This window comes from Micromesistius poutassou, assembly GCF_964030765.1.
Source record: "Micromesistius poutassou genome assembly, chromosome: 18".
NCBI classification, from domain to species: domain Eukaryota; kingdom Metazoa; phylum Chordata; class Actinopteri; order Gadiformes; family Gadidae; genus Micromesistius; species Micromesistius poutassou.
The window spans coordinates 5,299,023-5,315,504 of NC_140288.1; the positions used below are offsets into that span (position 1 = coordinate 5,299,023).

Below are 16,482 nucleotides of genomic sequence, written 5' to 3' on the forward strand. Positions count from 1 at the left end.
AAATTACTGGTGATTAGGTGTGGGTAGGTGTATGTGTGTATTTATAAATGTGTGAATGTGCATTGTGTGTAAGTGTACGTACTTGTGCACTCGTGTGGGTGCATATATGTTTGTTTGTGTGTGTGTGTAGTGTGTGTGTATTGGTTGTGCATCAATTTGTTGTGTTCCTTGGTGTGCCTGCTTTTGCACCAGTGCAGGTATGGGTGGGTCTCTGCGTCCAAAGCGTGTGTGTGCATTTGTGTGTGTGTGAGTGTGCGTGCGTGCGTGGGTGGGTTCGGTGTACATGTGCGTGCGTGTGTGCGTGTGTGTTTGCGGTGTAGTGTAGTGATTTACTCAGATGCCATCAGTCTGTAGCAGTTTGATAAACAGTGGATTCACCTCGCATCTATTCGCAGCACTGAGCCCCAACATTGGTCAGGGGGCCTGCGGGGGGCCCGCTGGTGGAGCCCCGGCAGCGAGTGATGTTCCCCTCATATCCCTCCACGCTAACGCAGGCCTGACCGCACCAGCTGTCCTCGTCCTCCTTCCACCCAAGAATGTCTTCATTATCACCTGGAGCTGTTGGGCGTTTACTCCGGTGCACACAATGTTGCTGTTTGTGAATGCAGAGGATTGAGATTGAGAAAGAAGTGTTACAAATATGATTTTAGACTCAAATCTAATACCACGGAAATATAAAATAAACCCTACATCACTAGATACATAAATACATGTAGGTAATCCCTCCCTGTGGGGAAATTAAGGTCTTTCATAGCAATAGAGTAATAATAAATTGCAATATAAAAAAAAAACACATAACCAATACCAAACCTTGTGTGGTGTGTGAGTGTGAATGCCAGAGAAATGAAAGAAGAAGCTATTCTCGTATTTGGTTGCTGATCTTTATTCCCTGAGGAAGGTATTTAGACCGTGATAATCCACGTGGCCCTGCTGGCTAGCCTCCTCACGCTATCATGGCCGCCGCCGTCTTCCAGACAGAGATGGAGCCAGCCGGCGGTGAGCAGAGCCCCCACGACGACACCACCCCGTCCTCCGCCTCTCTGCAGAGCCAAACCACTACCATTGAGCAGCCTAGGCTGCTGGACGGCACATGTAGACTCCTTGTGCAGAATGGGTTGCATTTTTTGTACACAAAGGCAGGCTAGGGCGCTGGTCGCCAAGCCAAAAGGATCCCGGTTGGATCCCCAATGTCCGCATTCTGACCGGTAGGCAGTCAATTCAATCAATTCTGAGGCGTGTGTATTTCCCTCCAGTGATGAAATAAACATAAACAGGGGGAGGTGTGCACGTTGACCTGCGAATCCACCCCCCCCCCCCCCCACTGTGGCGTAATGGCATGCATCTTAATTTGGGCTGCTTCGGGTCAGCTCAATGAATAAATTGTTAATTGTAAATATAAACATCTCGTTTAGTGCAGCCAAACCCTCGCACAACTCCGGTCTGTGTGTGCGCGGAATTGATTTCACTCCGTAATTGGAGAAAGAAGGAGCGATGTCCCCAGGTGTTTTATCTGCTCTGATCCCCCTCCACACGTTGGAAGAGTTTACCACGCGGGTCTTGAGGTACAAAGTCATTTTTATCAACGCTCCTGGCGGGGCTTTAACGGAGATCTCTGCTCCCTCTCTCTAACCCCCTCTCCTCCTTCCAGGACTTCCTTCTCCCCTATGGCTCGTAATGAAGTCGCTATATGAGCGGTAAAGACAGACCTCTCCAGAAATAAAGCCTGAGAACTCACCACCATCTGTGCCTCCTCTTTCCTCCTCCTCTCAGCAACAAACAAACGTGGTGGGAAACAAAGACACAAGTTCCTACACGCACGAGGTACACACATGAGAACACACACACCCGGTCAGACATGTGTGCTACAGTTGTCATGGTTATTGCGACAGATCCACACCTTCTTCTTCTTTCTCTTTTTCCCTATTCCCTCGACCTCTTGTTCAATCGTCTGTCTGTCCTCCCCCTCTTCCTTAAGTTCTTTATTTTCTATTCCTCTCTCTCTCTCTCTCTCTCTCTCTCTCTCTCTCTCTCTCTCTCTCTCTCTCTCTCTCTCTCTCTCTCTCTCTCTCTCTCTCTCTCTCTCTCTCTCTCTCTCTCTCTCTCTCTCTCTCTCTCTCTCAACCAACAGTACCCGGGCTAGCAGTTGAAGCATGGGGCTGGAGGAGAGTAGGGAGCAGAGTTGTGAATGAATGGCCCGTCTGTTGCATAATTGGAAACATTCACTGATTAATGACCTAGTGCATGCGAGAGTTAGAATTAGCACTTATTGCTGAGGGGGGTTCTGTAGAATCAGCTGATTGGCTGGCAGCTTCCTATTGTTTTAAACAGTGGAGAGTTTGACAGGACACAGCGGAGTCACATTGTTAAACGCACACGGGCAATCATTCCGACCTGGTCCGTCTCATCAGGAAAGTAAACACTAGAACGTCCCCTCTCGTCACATAAAACCTAATCCTTCCCCCGCTGAAAGATTAACGATTGTCTCGCCTAATTGTGTGTGGCAGAAAAGAAGGAGGAAGTGAAAAACACAGAGCCTCGTGGAGACATCGTCCCACAGGGCCACACAATGGCCGTCCTGGTGGCCGGCGTCCTTTAGCTCATGCGCTGTGGCTAACGGTGAAGGCTGAGCATTTCAACTGGGTGCCAGAGTACGTCGTTATAATTACAATGTTAGCATGGGTTTTTTGTACACAAAAGATGTATGATTGCCATGTTGGCTGTGTTTTTGTTTTCGGCCTATTCACTCCACCTCCACAAGGCCAACATTGATTGGCAGGTTTTCACTCGGATTGCTTTTTGACTTGATTCTACATTTATTTCCTGAGTAACTGAAAAACAATTTCACCATTTACAGAATAGATTGTGTCTCGAAGCAAAGGGGGATCAAAGTGATAAAAAAGCGGTTTGAGTTTAGTTTTATTACACATGGGGTGGCGGTCACGAGGTTAAGCCCCTCCGATGGCTCCTGTAATGTCAAGGGGCCCCGGTGTGTCGTCCCTGAAGGTCTGGCTCTCAGTGAAGCGCCTCACATCGACGGAGCCAAAGGTGAAATATATCAATATCTGTGGGCTGATGGCCGTGTAAGCCGGTTCGATCTCATCTAGCTGTGGCACTCCTGTCTTGGTCCAGACAAACAACAAAACAAAAAAAACAACTACAGCTACGACTACAGCTAGCTAAAGAAGCTACAAGAGAATGCGCTATCATGGTGTCACAAATCAGACATTCGATTAACATCTTAAGTCTGGTGGCAGACAAGCCCAAATCTGTGTGACGGGGCATTTCACTTTCTTTCGCTTCAAATTATTAAAAAAAATCCTGTTCCTTGGGGCGGGGATCCGTAGTGCGGTTGTTTGGACTAGAAACAACTTGAATGACAACAAACGTGATAATGGTCTCCATCGATGGGAAGGGAATAAAAACTCTCAAGTCAAAAAGGTTATACCCTGTGTGTCGGTTGATTGTGCTGTCATGGTTTCAATCTTTCAATAAAGGCAAAAACTCGGACTGGAAAAACATTCTGCACTCTCGCTTGAGAAGAATTAACGGGACGCTTCTACAGCGCTTTCCAATAGCTGGCGGGAAGAAACGTGAAAACTTCCTGTCTGAAAACAACTTCCACAGACAGAGTGTCTGCCTAGGTTTTAAATCAAATCTGTGTAGCAGACTATAAATATATTTGTTAAAGTCTTCTTCTGAAACGTCAATGTTGTCACTTTTAAGTGAGTTTCTCTCCGAATCCAGATGGATACTTCCCCTGGAAGTCTGACTATAGCATTGTTGAACTTCTGGATCCAAGATAACAGCAAGTAAAACTGCCCACATAGCTACAGATAGGCCTACAACTGCCCTACAGCTAGATACAGCTACATCAGAAACAGTTACAATTGCTACAACAGCTATGTTAGCTGCTACAACAGCTAAGGGAGTACCAGCTTGGTACCGCTACAACTATAACAACTATAAAAACTACAGCTTGCTACAGTAATTAACAGCTATATTTAGCAACAGCTTAGGCTAGCTACAGCTGCAAAAACTATCTACAACAAAGAGCTACAAAAGATACAGCTAGCAACTGCTTGAACAACAACAGCTAATTACTATGTTAACAACTAGAGCTACAGTAAGCTTCAATGATATTATCCACAGCTAGCGACAGTGGCTACAGCTAGCCATGGCAAAAAAAAAGTTGCTACAGCTATTCCCACCACTGGCTAGAGCTAGCAAGTACCACCGTATTAGCAGTTAGGCTAGAGCTAACTAATAACAATATCCGCAACAGCCAGAACTAGCTACAGCTAGCTACAGAGACATGTTCTTATCTATGACAACGTGGAGCCGTCCTCTTTGCCTGCAGCTAGCACGTGAGCTCTGGATAATCTCTGTGTACTTTGCAGTGTTGAGAGGCTGAGACATGAGAGTATATTCAACTTCACCGCAGGCTCCTCCAGGGACAGGCAACATGAGGACACCACATGCCACGAGATGAGTCTGAGAACAGATCCTCCTTCTGGGCCACGGTGGAAGACTCTGCTAGGGAATTCACACCCAACACTACTGTCACCATCAGGACCGGAACACCACTACGACGGCACAACACTCCACCAACACCACAACTACCACCGTCATATCCTCATCACCTACACCACCACTAGCACCATGAACATCACTACGTCTATCACCAAAACTACCCAATACCACTACCATCATAATCAACATCATCATCAGCAACCACCCCCCTCTCTCTCTCTCTCTCTCTCTCTCCCCCCCCCCTCACTGTGTGTAGCAAAGTCACATTATGAAGAGAAGAGGTCAATGCTTTACTTGCTATCCAGTCATTTGACATATTGAATCAAAGTGGCTGACAGTGAATCCAGATACAGGTCATTAAGAGCAGACTCTAGGATGCTGACAGGTTGGACCTGTGGGAGCCCAGTGGCTTCGTGCAAGGAGGGCTTCTCGCCTGTTGCACTTGTTTACTTCAGCAGGGCAATATGAGTGCAGTACCAAACGAGAGTGAAAAGACTAGTTGTAGGAGACATCACTGAATCAATACTGGCTGGATTCGCAGGTCAACGTGTGTTCCCCCTGTTTATGTTTATTTCATCACTGGAGGGAAATACAAAGCCTCAGAATTGATTGAATTGACTATTCTGCAGCATAGTTTTGTGTTGTATTGTGTTGTTTCCGAGATTGGATCTGTTTTTAATGTTTTTATTAGCTTTTTGGGCAAATAAAAATGAGGAATGTTTTGCAAAGTACCTTAAATATGATATAACAAAAAAATTCAGATTGACTGTGAGTGAGTGTCTCTGCATGGTTTATGTGCTGTGTGCAATATCTACCCTTGGAAACTGCTGTGTGTGTGTGTGTGTGTGTGTGTGTGTGTGTGTGTGTGTGTGTGTGTGTGTGTATGTGTCTATCCGTGGATGCCTATCTGCGCACATTTGTCTGTTTGTGTGTCTGTTTGTGCACGAGTGTGTGTCCACATCAACTCAATCACTGCTCCACCTTCAGACCACCTCCTCCATCACCCCGCACACTTTCCAACGTGTCTCCTGCATTCTGATTTAAGCAGGGACCATGCCTTGCATGCAACACAACAACAAACGACCACCAGGGACAGTCAAACCTGGTAAAAAATCAATGGATCATATTCCACAATTCTGTTCAGCGTCTCAAACCCTCCTAGCCGCGCTCTGATTAGCCGATGGACTGAAAAAGGGACCAGGTATTGCACACTCCAACCAACAACCAATCGATAATCCAAAACTCAGGTTCAGGTACTGTAGTCTGCAAACTGCGTTCTGATCACCTAACAACCAACAACCACCAATGGAGAGTCAACCCTAGATTCAAACCAATGGAAAAGTATTCCTATCCCATAGTTGAAACTCTTCGATGTCTCCAAACTGCGAGGCTAGGCTGGTCTCTGCGGGCCGATTACAGAGTCTTGGCTAGTTGGGCTCCACAGGGAAGTGAATCCTGCCCCCATTCCTAATTAAAACAATAGATAATCCCGAGAGGCACGCATGGCACTTTGCTACCACATTTGTTAGAGCGCGCTGTAATTAATAGTATCATTAGTATCCGTTTTGTGTTTTTGCGTGTCGCATCTTCATGGTTTCCTGAGGGACTGCGGGCCTGTTTATTTATTTATTTATTTTTTTTTTTTACAAATGTTGCGTTTCAGCAACAGGGCTGCAACGACAGTTATGCTGTTGCTTCACGACTCATTACTCATGTGTCTATGAGGACCTAAAAGGAGACATGTCAGTAGCATGTGTGACTACTTGTGGCTGGATCCCCCCCGGCCCCCTGTAGGGGTGGCCAGCCATCCTGCTCTTGGATGCCTACGGCTAGACTGCTGACGTTTGGGGGATTCAAACCATAACCTTCACACACCTTCCTGCCGCGAAGGCTGTTTTCAGAATGCCTATCTGCTTGTTTAGCCTCATGGTTGGTGATCAGGGTTATTTGCTGTGAGAAAAAAATGATGTTGTGGATTCCCCTCACGCCTCTCTCTGTCTTTAGTTTGTCAGCGGTCGTGAGAACGACGTGAACGTTTGAGTCCTGCTCTGTTCCTGAAGATAAACTCGGAACAAAAACACAGAGTGGCCGTTCACCATGACCACACATCCGGTTACACACACACAGAGCAAAATGATCATGTTCAGATAGGCATCACCGCCCCTTACACGTGGGGTGTGTCCCCCACAACCCTTTCATTACGGCGATTCACCAGGATGAAAGGGTGGAATGGGTTAGGGGGTGGTCTGTGGATAGAGGATTAACTCATTAAATCTGCAGCTGGAACACAAGAAGATACGGAGGTCACTGCGGGTCGGCTCAGGGAAAAAAACATAATTATCAGAGAGAGTGAGACCACCCCCCCCCCCCCCCCCTCCCCCAACTCCCCCACCCCCAATCGCCCTTCTCTCTCTCTCTCTCTCCCTCTCTATCTCTGATAATTATGTATATTTCTCCTCGCCACACTACCTTGAATGAAGTCGGAGATAAAACTGGACGCCTTCACAAAGGGAAGGGACCACAGAATGGCATTGCGTCTCTGTGGTCGGTGGTGTTTTTCACTCCCCACTCCCCCGGTGAGTGCCCCATTCAATTAGACACGCCGCTGACCCGACTAGTGGCGTCTAAATGGGCAAACAACCCAGGTGTGAGTCATCAGACAGGCGGACAGCAGATTCACTCAGGAGCCGTGAGGACGTGAGACTCGCGGTGAATTAGTCGAGTGAGTCGCTAGAGCCCTCGCCGAATCTGTAGATACTATTTGAGCATCGCAGGATGGTCATAAACAATACCTTATATTATCAATATAATATTCTTTCTTGTCTTTGACCTCACAGAGGGATAGATGCAGTAGTTCCTCATAATGATTCATCACAATATCATAATTATTTGATTACACATTTTTGTTTAAACCAGATTTTCCTTCCCCTTCCTATTTGTGATTCAGGAAGTCTTTCAAGCTGATATTTATGCTGTGAGGGCTTCGGAAAATCTCTGAAGGGTTGAAGGTGGAACGTGTGTCACAACCTCACCTCCATACACTCCATGAAGGCCTCTTCAGGCCGCCTTGTTGACCTTGAGGCCCACGTGAGGCCCACATATGTAAATGTCAAATGAACCCAGCAGTGCTGTGGAGACCACCTCTAATGGGTAGTGGGCCACTGGACTGGTTTGACCCTAACTCCTTCCCAGAGTTCTTATTGGTGCAGTAAAACGTGTATTAAGCCATCCAGAACACGTTAACAACACTATTTCATAATAGCTGGTGAACTCAGTGAACCCCGGCATGTATTGTGGTGTCATGTAATTACATTGTATGTGACCGGGAGGGTCGGTGCACAAATAGCTCACTTCACTGTGTTTGTTTTAAACGCTCTTTTATCTCTCACTTTGGTGCTTTTTCCCCGTATGGGCAGTCACAGTGGCATTATGTCATCTGGCGTAACAATATGGAACAATATGGAAAATATTTATTTGTAATAGCATGTGTACTGAAAACAGACAATTTTAATTAACTAATAATTAAAATATAGAAATTGATTTATTTGAATAAATTTTTTAAACCATAACAACTAAAGTTATATTCTAAGCTCTATCAATAAAGATGTTAAATAATATCAACAGTAATAAATCATAAAAAATGCTAATAGGTGTAAGTACCATCGTTTTAATCATAATTAAAACGCATAAGAAATGATATAACTGTGTTTATATGGCCAATATTAACATAAAAGTGAATAATGCGGTAACCCTTTACACTAACGGTAAATTAATTAGCCATTGCTTAAAATGAGTTAATGCAGTAATAAGCATTATCATATAACACTAATTGAAATAGTTGGAGATGGTGTGCCATTGCAACAAGAGAGACTTTGACTAACAAGAACTGAACATTACAAAAAAGCTATCCCCAGCCCTATTCAATTATGTATTAATTAAAACCTCAGTTAACATGAACAACATAACCTTAGTCAACACAAACACCATTAGTAAATCCTTCTTTGACAATCAGTGCTTATGAATGTATTAATTAAGTTAAATAAATGGTTAATTAATGTACCCTTGTTGTATTAGTATAAGTATTACCAATATTACTTATGTCGTTATCTATAGTTTAAAATTACAATGAAGACACGAGCAATGGCTTATAAAGCGTAAACATCACCATCTGCACAATAGCTTGAATACAGAGACAGGTCATTCAGGATCATTGACATAAACAGACACAGATGATGTGTCTTAAAAGGGTATGGCGTTAGCGATTTGCGGCACGTGATTAAATCTCCATTGTTCAGAAAATCCAGTCAAAACCATTCCTTCCGTCTCTGAACAGCAGCTTGCGATAGTGGTCAAGTTTCCCTGGCAACGGGGTCAGTTGAAAAAAAAGTACAAAGCCTGACCTCTATGTGAACCAGTGATCAATGAACTACACAATTAGTGAAGTGGATGCACTCACGTTATGCTGATCACTAATCGATGGGGTTGGCTTTTTTGGGTCTTTCAAAAATGCAGTCATAGTTATTGCAGTGATGAAGTTTGATGGCAATTTCGTTTTAATGACTATATTGTATAATATAATGTATAATAATATAATTTAATATAATGCAGAAGAAAAGCACAAAACTGTGATTGTGAAAATCGACAGAACAAAAGTAATTCATAAAAGACAGATCACATTTCAAAAATGATGGCGCCATCGGGTGCTATAGGCCTGCTACTTTAGCTTCATAATAGCTGCTGAGAAGGCTTGGATTACCATACAGCTTTGGCTTCATGCTAGCTTTGGCTACAGAGAAAGCGCCAATTACAATCAAGCTTTAGCTTCATGCTAGCTTTAGCGACAGAACAGCTTAAATTACCATCCAGCTTTAAGCTTTCACGCTAACTTCGGCTACAGAGCAATCTTCAGTTATTACAGAGCTTTACATTACGGATCAATGGAAACCCTGTTCTTACCCGGGTAGGATGGAATATCCCCCAAACATCCCAAGCTACTGTCAGGAGAACCAGCCCATTTTTTACCCGGCTTGGTGATTGCGGCAGCTGAACCATGGATTACCAACTGACGAAATTGCCCTGCCTCGCTATCGTCCATCGCTATCGTTTTCATTTTGAGTCCCTAAAACACTCCCCTTCTCCTTCTCATTTCCTCTCATTTTCTTCTCCTTCTCATTTCTTCTTCCTCTTCTTCCCTCTTGGATCTTGTGATGTCTCATCAGTGGAGTTAATTGTGTTGCTAAACGCTATCTCCTTAATTAAGTGGAGGTGGGTTCCAGAGATTGGTGGAGATGGAGAGCAGATAGGGGGCGTGGATGAGAATAGCTTTATCCAAACCAACCAGGACCCCCATTAACCTCATAAGGACACCCAGGATGGGATACCTTGAAGATAGGTGGGGGGTGTGTTCACAGTGTGCATGCGTAAGTTAATATGGGCTTGAAACTTACCCCTGAAGTCGCCTGTGTCCTGAACTGTGTTAATGAACTAGACCTTTTTGCTGTCAATCAATTGATGAGTGTTGACTGATGAGCGATTCTGTCATGAAAAATGATACAGAAATAATGACAAAATTAAAAAAAGTTTGTGAAATTATTTACATATAAATATTGTGGCAACCCGGCCCGGTCCCAATCAACGTAATGCAGAGCACCTGAGGAAGCCTGCTTAAAAGGCTGGCTTCCACGTTCATTCGGGGCTCTCTCGTGGCTGGGTGGACGGAGAGTCCAGCCGTTGTGGCTGCGCCACACAATCATCTTTTAGTTCTTTTTGTAAAAGAGTCTTATTGTTTAATTAAACGAGCCGTTGTGGCTGAACACCCAACCGAACTGCGTGCTGTTTTGACCAAGGCGGGTTCACTCCCCGAGGCGGGTTGCCACAATATATACATTACATACATATATTTGTATACCACTTTTCTCGATTACATGCAGTTTGGCAATATACATGTATCCCAAAGGTGTAGAGTCAAACTGCTTTTTGTTGGTGGACATCAACAACAATATCAGCCAAACAAACAACACATTTCAATCTGTTGATGTCAACAACACATACGCCTTGCAGCAAATCATACATCAATCATTGGTTGACACAACAACATAAAACAACCAAATGTATTTAAATTGTTTGATTTAAATAAATCACAATAAACACCACACATCTCATTGCATTCCTCTCAGTACAGGGTCCATAGATGACGTTGTGTAGTGGATACTTTACTCTGCGATATATCTTAATTGTTCACATTTTTGTGTATTGTTATTGTATCTCCCTTCCAGTAACTTAATGGAAGGCATCATTTTGTGAAACAATGAATAGCAAGTGTAAAATATCTTTGCCTCAGTGTGTCTAAACTAACCCTGAAATTGATTAGCTCCTCAATGTATTCTCCCAGTGGGTAACAGAGCTCACCTCATAACATAAACAACATCTGAAGGCGTTTCAACCAGACTCCCAGTCACACACACACACACACACACACACACACACACACACACACACACACACACACAAACTCTGTCACACACACACACACACACACACAAACTCTGTCACACACACACACACACACACACACACACACACACACACACACACACACACACACACACACACACACACACACACTCTGTCACACACACACACACACACACACACACACACACACAAACTCCCAGTCACACACACACACACACACACACAAACTCTCAGACACACAAAAACAAACACCTTAAGTTGTCTCTGACCCTGCGACAGATTAATTGTGAAACCCTCTCTCCCTAAAATGTTTCTCATATTTGCTATTTGATGGAACATGCTCTTTGTGCGTTGTATTCATGCTTGAGATGCACAAAAATCAAATGTTTGATACAACACAAGCTCTGCGTCATCATACAGAGTCCACAAGGGCTAATGGAAGAAAAATACAGAGCCTTTGTCCTCTGCCGGTGTCCCTCCGCTCATACTTGAAATGAATATCAATTCACCTCGACGGGAACCCAAACACACAGAGAGACACACAGAGGGGGCGGACTCTCTCAGGTAATTGAAGGGTAAGACGTGATTAAAAGTTGGTATGTCCTGCGTTCTTCCTGGACCCTCACACTAAAAGCAATTATATCAAAGGGCCGTCTAATCAATTTCTATTATCCACAATTACTGTCCTGCTATTTTTTTGACCTCCGAAGAAATCAAACAGAAAAGGGTAGACTCACCAACCTTCAAAATATACATTACTGCCAACAAAAACCTATTAACTACATTCCTTGGTGCCTTCAAAGTGGCTCTTAAAGTGTGTGTATGTGTGTTTGCCATATGGGGATAAATAATTAAAGTGAACTGATAAAGAGGAATGCACTGAGAATGGGATTTGACATTTCCCTCTGAGAGCTCATTTTGTATGGAGCGAGGGCTAGCGCCGACGGAGGCCTTGAAGTGAGAAGCCAACTAATTGGATTTTCTCCTCATTTGAAATTAACCAGAGGGACAGGAGAACAGGGACCCGATCACAACCCTGCTCTGGCCTGGCTGCACTCGCTGTCGAGTGTCGTCAGTACTGCGGAAGGAGGACGCTGCATGAGCTGCATGAGCACTCATGTACGGTGAGGCATGTATTTGTGTGCAAACCGGGGACTGGAATCCCCCAGCGAGATTTACAAAAGTATCTGGCCCCCTTAGGGACGTCTGGGAAGGCAACACAGACTCTTCTGAGCAGCCACTATCCGATCACTCTACATGTCCACCTGTTTAACCCTGTGTATCCCATAATAACCCAGTATAGCCCTATATATCCATAATAACCCTGTATAGCCCTGTATATCCATTTCTAACCCTGTGTATCCCATAATAACCCAGTATAGCCCTATATATCCATAATAACCCTGTATAGCCCTGTATATTCATGTCTAACCCTGTGTATCCCATAATAACCCAGTATAGCCCTATATATCCATAATAACCCTGTATAGCCCTGTATATCCATGTCTAACCCTGTATATCCCATAATAACCCAGTATAGCCCTATATATCCATAATAACCCTGTATAGCCCTGTATATCCATGTCTAACCCTGTGTATCCCATAATAACCAAGTATAGCCCTATATATCCATGTATATCCCATAATAACCCTGTATAGCCCTATATATCCATAATAACCCTAGCCCTGTATATCCATGTTTAACCCTGTGCATCCCATAATAACCCAGTATAGCCCTATGTTTCCATGTTTAACCCTGTATATCCCATAATAACCCTGTATAGCCCTATATTTCCATGTTTAACCCATAGGGTTATCCCATAATAACCCTATGTGCCTTCAATTGCCCCTTAGGGACAAACAAAGTTTTTTTGAATTTGAATTATAGCCCTATATATCCATGTATATCCCATAATGACCCTGTATAGCCCTATATTTCCATGTTTAGCAGTGTCTAGCCATAGGTGAGAGAGGTAGGAAGGCAGCCATACAGACAGATAGATAAACAGATAGGTAGACAGACAGACAGACAGACAGACCTCTACTGATTCTAGTTTCATGGCCGTTTAGAGAGTGGAAGAGAGCATATATTATTCACTTAGCTTCAAGTGTAGACTCTTTATATAAAAGTCTCAGCATACACCCGGTTATTGTCTTATAGATTCAAGTGTAGACTCTTTATATTATAGTCTCAGCCTACAAATACTAAACGCTTTGTAACCCCTTTCATGTTTGGGAGAGAGAGAGAGACAGAGAGAGAGAGAGAGCATTACTACAAGTAGACCGTGGGCAGGGTGATACATTACCCAGCAGCAGAATCAATGTGGATGGAAAGATCCTTGGTCTTTCAGACATATGTATATATTACCAAGTATGTTGTAAACGGGATTTCTTGTCGTACTTTGATATACTGTACACATTAATTTAAATGAAGTCAAATAGGCTCAAAGAAGAGAAATGATGTCGACCATGCCGACTATGAGCTGATCTGAACCCTGTCGGTGTCTTCTGTCTGACGTTTAAATTAGCTTTAAGAACTCGATATGTAATAACGTAACACAGCTCAATCCTTTTTTTTCCATCTTAAAAATGAGGTCCTTTTAATGATTAAAGTTATCAGGAAAAGCCGGTGTTATATTTTTATGCGCAACCACAGGGGAATCGTATCACATAATAGAAAAAAAAAAAAAAAAGGTAAGGTCACTTTCACTTTGAATTGATATATCTCTCACCATTAGACCTACTTCTTCTGCTCCTCATTCTCAGCCAATAGACTTACAGGGGCCGTTTTAATGATTGTTCTTCATGTTATTCTCACATTATAATCCGCCATTAACATTCTTTTTTTTCCTCCCTGTCTTTTAATTTGAAACCTTGCTCTGTTTGACGGTGTACCCATTTCCCTTGAGAGCCCCCCCCCCCCCCCACTCCCGCTTCCATCTCGTCTTCTTCTTCTAAGATGTCTTCACGTCCTTGGGGAGGTATTCTCCCGCTCTCGCTTCGTGTGTTGGACAAATTACTTCAACTAATAGAATTGCTACCCTATAAATATCTATATAGCTCGGAATCTGCGCAGGGGTTTTGTCAGTTGGTGATGTCATAGGATAAAGCCAGCGATACAGACGTGGGAAATGGCGGGAAAGCCAATGGTTTCTGCTGCATGCTAGCTTCATGCTAGTGCTCCACTGTTTGTTTTCACCCAGTGCCTTCCCTAATGTAATTAGTGACCTTCTACCCAAATCTGTCCCAGCGCAGATCCCTTTCACTACAGAGACCCCCTCCTGCTACATAATCCCAACTCTAACTGGAACCTGTGGCGAGGCCACTTTCAATGCCACAGACCGCCTCACTGTTTACTTGATTTTTCATTCAAAAATGACCCTTTTGCCTTTACTATGGAACAGATTTGATGATCTATCGGAGGTCAAAGTTGCTTCAGGCATTCATTGGCCCTTGACTAAACGACATGATTAACACAAATATGGCTGTCTTTGTGTTCGATGAAACCCTGGGACGGCCAGGAGGCTGTAGAGTTAAGTTACACACACGGTCATTTGAAAGAGGTCTACAAGGACTGCCGACTAAATGCAGGTGAATTTGGAGAAATGTCATCCTCACCGGCTGGACTGAGGCTAGAATGAAAATGTCCGATGTCGTTTGGATTGACCTGCTTGAGGCGTTCTTCAATGGCAAACACATCAGGGATAGTGAATGTACCACTTAATCAGGAGCCTTCTGCTAAACTAGGCCACCAATGTCCACTAATGTCTTAATTGCTGGCACTTATTCCTTTCAAACAACCGCTTTGTCTTCATTCGCTTGGCTTAAAAGTAACACACATGCCTCAATGTATGTATGTCAAAAATTGGACACATAACGCCTTACTGGATTTAGCCATTCAAATGATTTTAGTAATAAACCAAACTTTAAGCTGGCCAAAAACCTGACCAAAACACCACGAACAACAAACACACTTATCAATATTAGCTTCATATTCCACTTTTGGAGATCAATACGGGACTCTTTGGAATAACTTGTGAAGTCTAGAAGGAAGATTTAGCAGTTTTGTGTAAACACATGTCTGATCCTCCCAAGCTAACAGGAGGCAGTAGGGAAGGTTTAGATTCATCGTCTCTCTTATTCAAGAAAATCGGTTTGGAATTAAAAAATAATATATTAAGACTATTAAGGCCTCCACCGCTGTTAAACTGTAAACAACTGTAAACACAGCTGGATTCAGCCAGTTCTTACCAGATGCCAGCCGATAAAACCTGACAACGATGAAAGTACGGCATCACTAAAAACAACATGAGTAACGGGGGGTATTTTCCTGTCAGGCCTACCATTGTCTGGGAACAAAGCAGTTAAATGTTGTGACTTTTTCTCTTTGGCTCTCCTTTTTGTTCAAAATAATTCTAAAGAATTTGAGCGTCTAAAGAATAAAAAACATCCACCCACAAATCAATTGAACCTCCGAAATGGATTGAGTGTGTGAGAGAATGAACACAGGTTATTTACATTTTGAACAAAAGCCCTTGAAAATGGTGTAAATATATATATATATATATATTTTTTTTTAAATATATTTTTGTTTGTAATAATATTGTCCTAAAAGGCAAAGATAATCTAAAGTGTCCCTCACTATTTTGTAGACTGTACACAAACCCCTCTCTAAGGATTACACATTTCATTATAATTAGCCCTCCTGAAGTGTGATCTGGCTGTTTACTATTCAGGCATTGAACAGACGCCTTATCCAAAGTGATTTACAGTGAATTCAGATGCATGCCTTAAAGTGAACTTAACATCATCTTATCTTTCGTTTTAAAGGTGTAAGTATTGCTTATATGAACTTGAACATAGTGAATGAAATTTCATCACTGTTTATGCAAATGTGTTTGTGAACGTTTGCAAAAACGCTATTCAGCATGACCTGACCACCATGACCATCTGGGAGGCCCATTTAAAACAATCTCATAGCCTCCACATTCACGCTGAAACCAGGGACCACTGACACCTTGCGGAGCAGACCAGGTTAGGACATACGTCTCAAGGCCTCCTACAGGTCAGGCTGCGGACTCAAGCCATCGAACCCAGTAACGTTTTCTCGTCTGGAGGTCGAACGCCAGCAACCTCACCTATGAGCCAGTGTTTACTACCAATTAGAGGAGCGGGTTTGACTGAGGTCGGGGTCGGGGACGACGAGGGGGGTGGGTCGGGGGTGGAAGTGGGTGTTGAGGCTGGGGCCAGGGAAGGAACATGGGGGACTTTAACCTCCAGGGGCCGGTCGGGGGATCCGACACACAAACATCTTCATCACCTTCACTTAAACCTGGCCACCGTCCCTCCAGTGATGGATGACGGTGGGAGAGGAGGTGGAGGTGCAGGGAGGAGGTGGAGGAGGTAGCGATGGGGTGAGGGGACGCAGAGGCTAGCAGTGAGACCTGAGAGGTGTGGGCCCCCCCCAGGGGTGATCTG

At 43.8% G+C, this 16,482-nt stretch overlaps 1 protein-coding gene across 1 annotated transcript in view; it reads left to right on the plus strand.

Annotated features, from left to right (window-relative positions):
- Positions 1-953: 953 nt before the first annotated feature.
- The window catches only part of LOC311363309 (leucine-rich repeat transmembrane neuronal protein 4), a gene marked incomplete at both ends in the record, with an annotated part of 214,223 nt that continues 198,694 nt past the window's right edge, over positions 954-16,482 (plus strand). Inside the window, 2 exons of the mRNA XM_084483265.1 lie at positions 954-1,092; positions 3,004-3,045. Of these exons, the coding sequence (XP_084339391.1) occupies positions 954-1,092; positions 3,004-3,045 (181 nt within the window). The remainder of the gene's footprint in view (positions 1,093-3,003; positions 3,046-16,482) is intronic.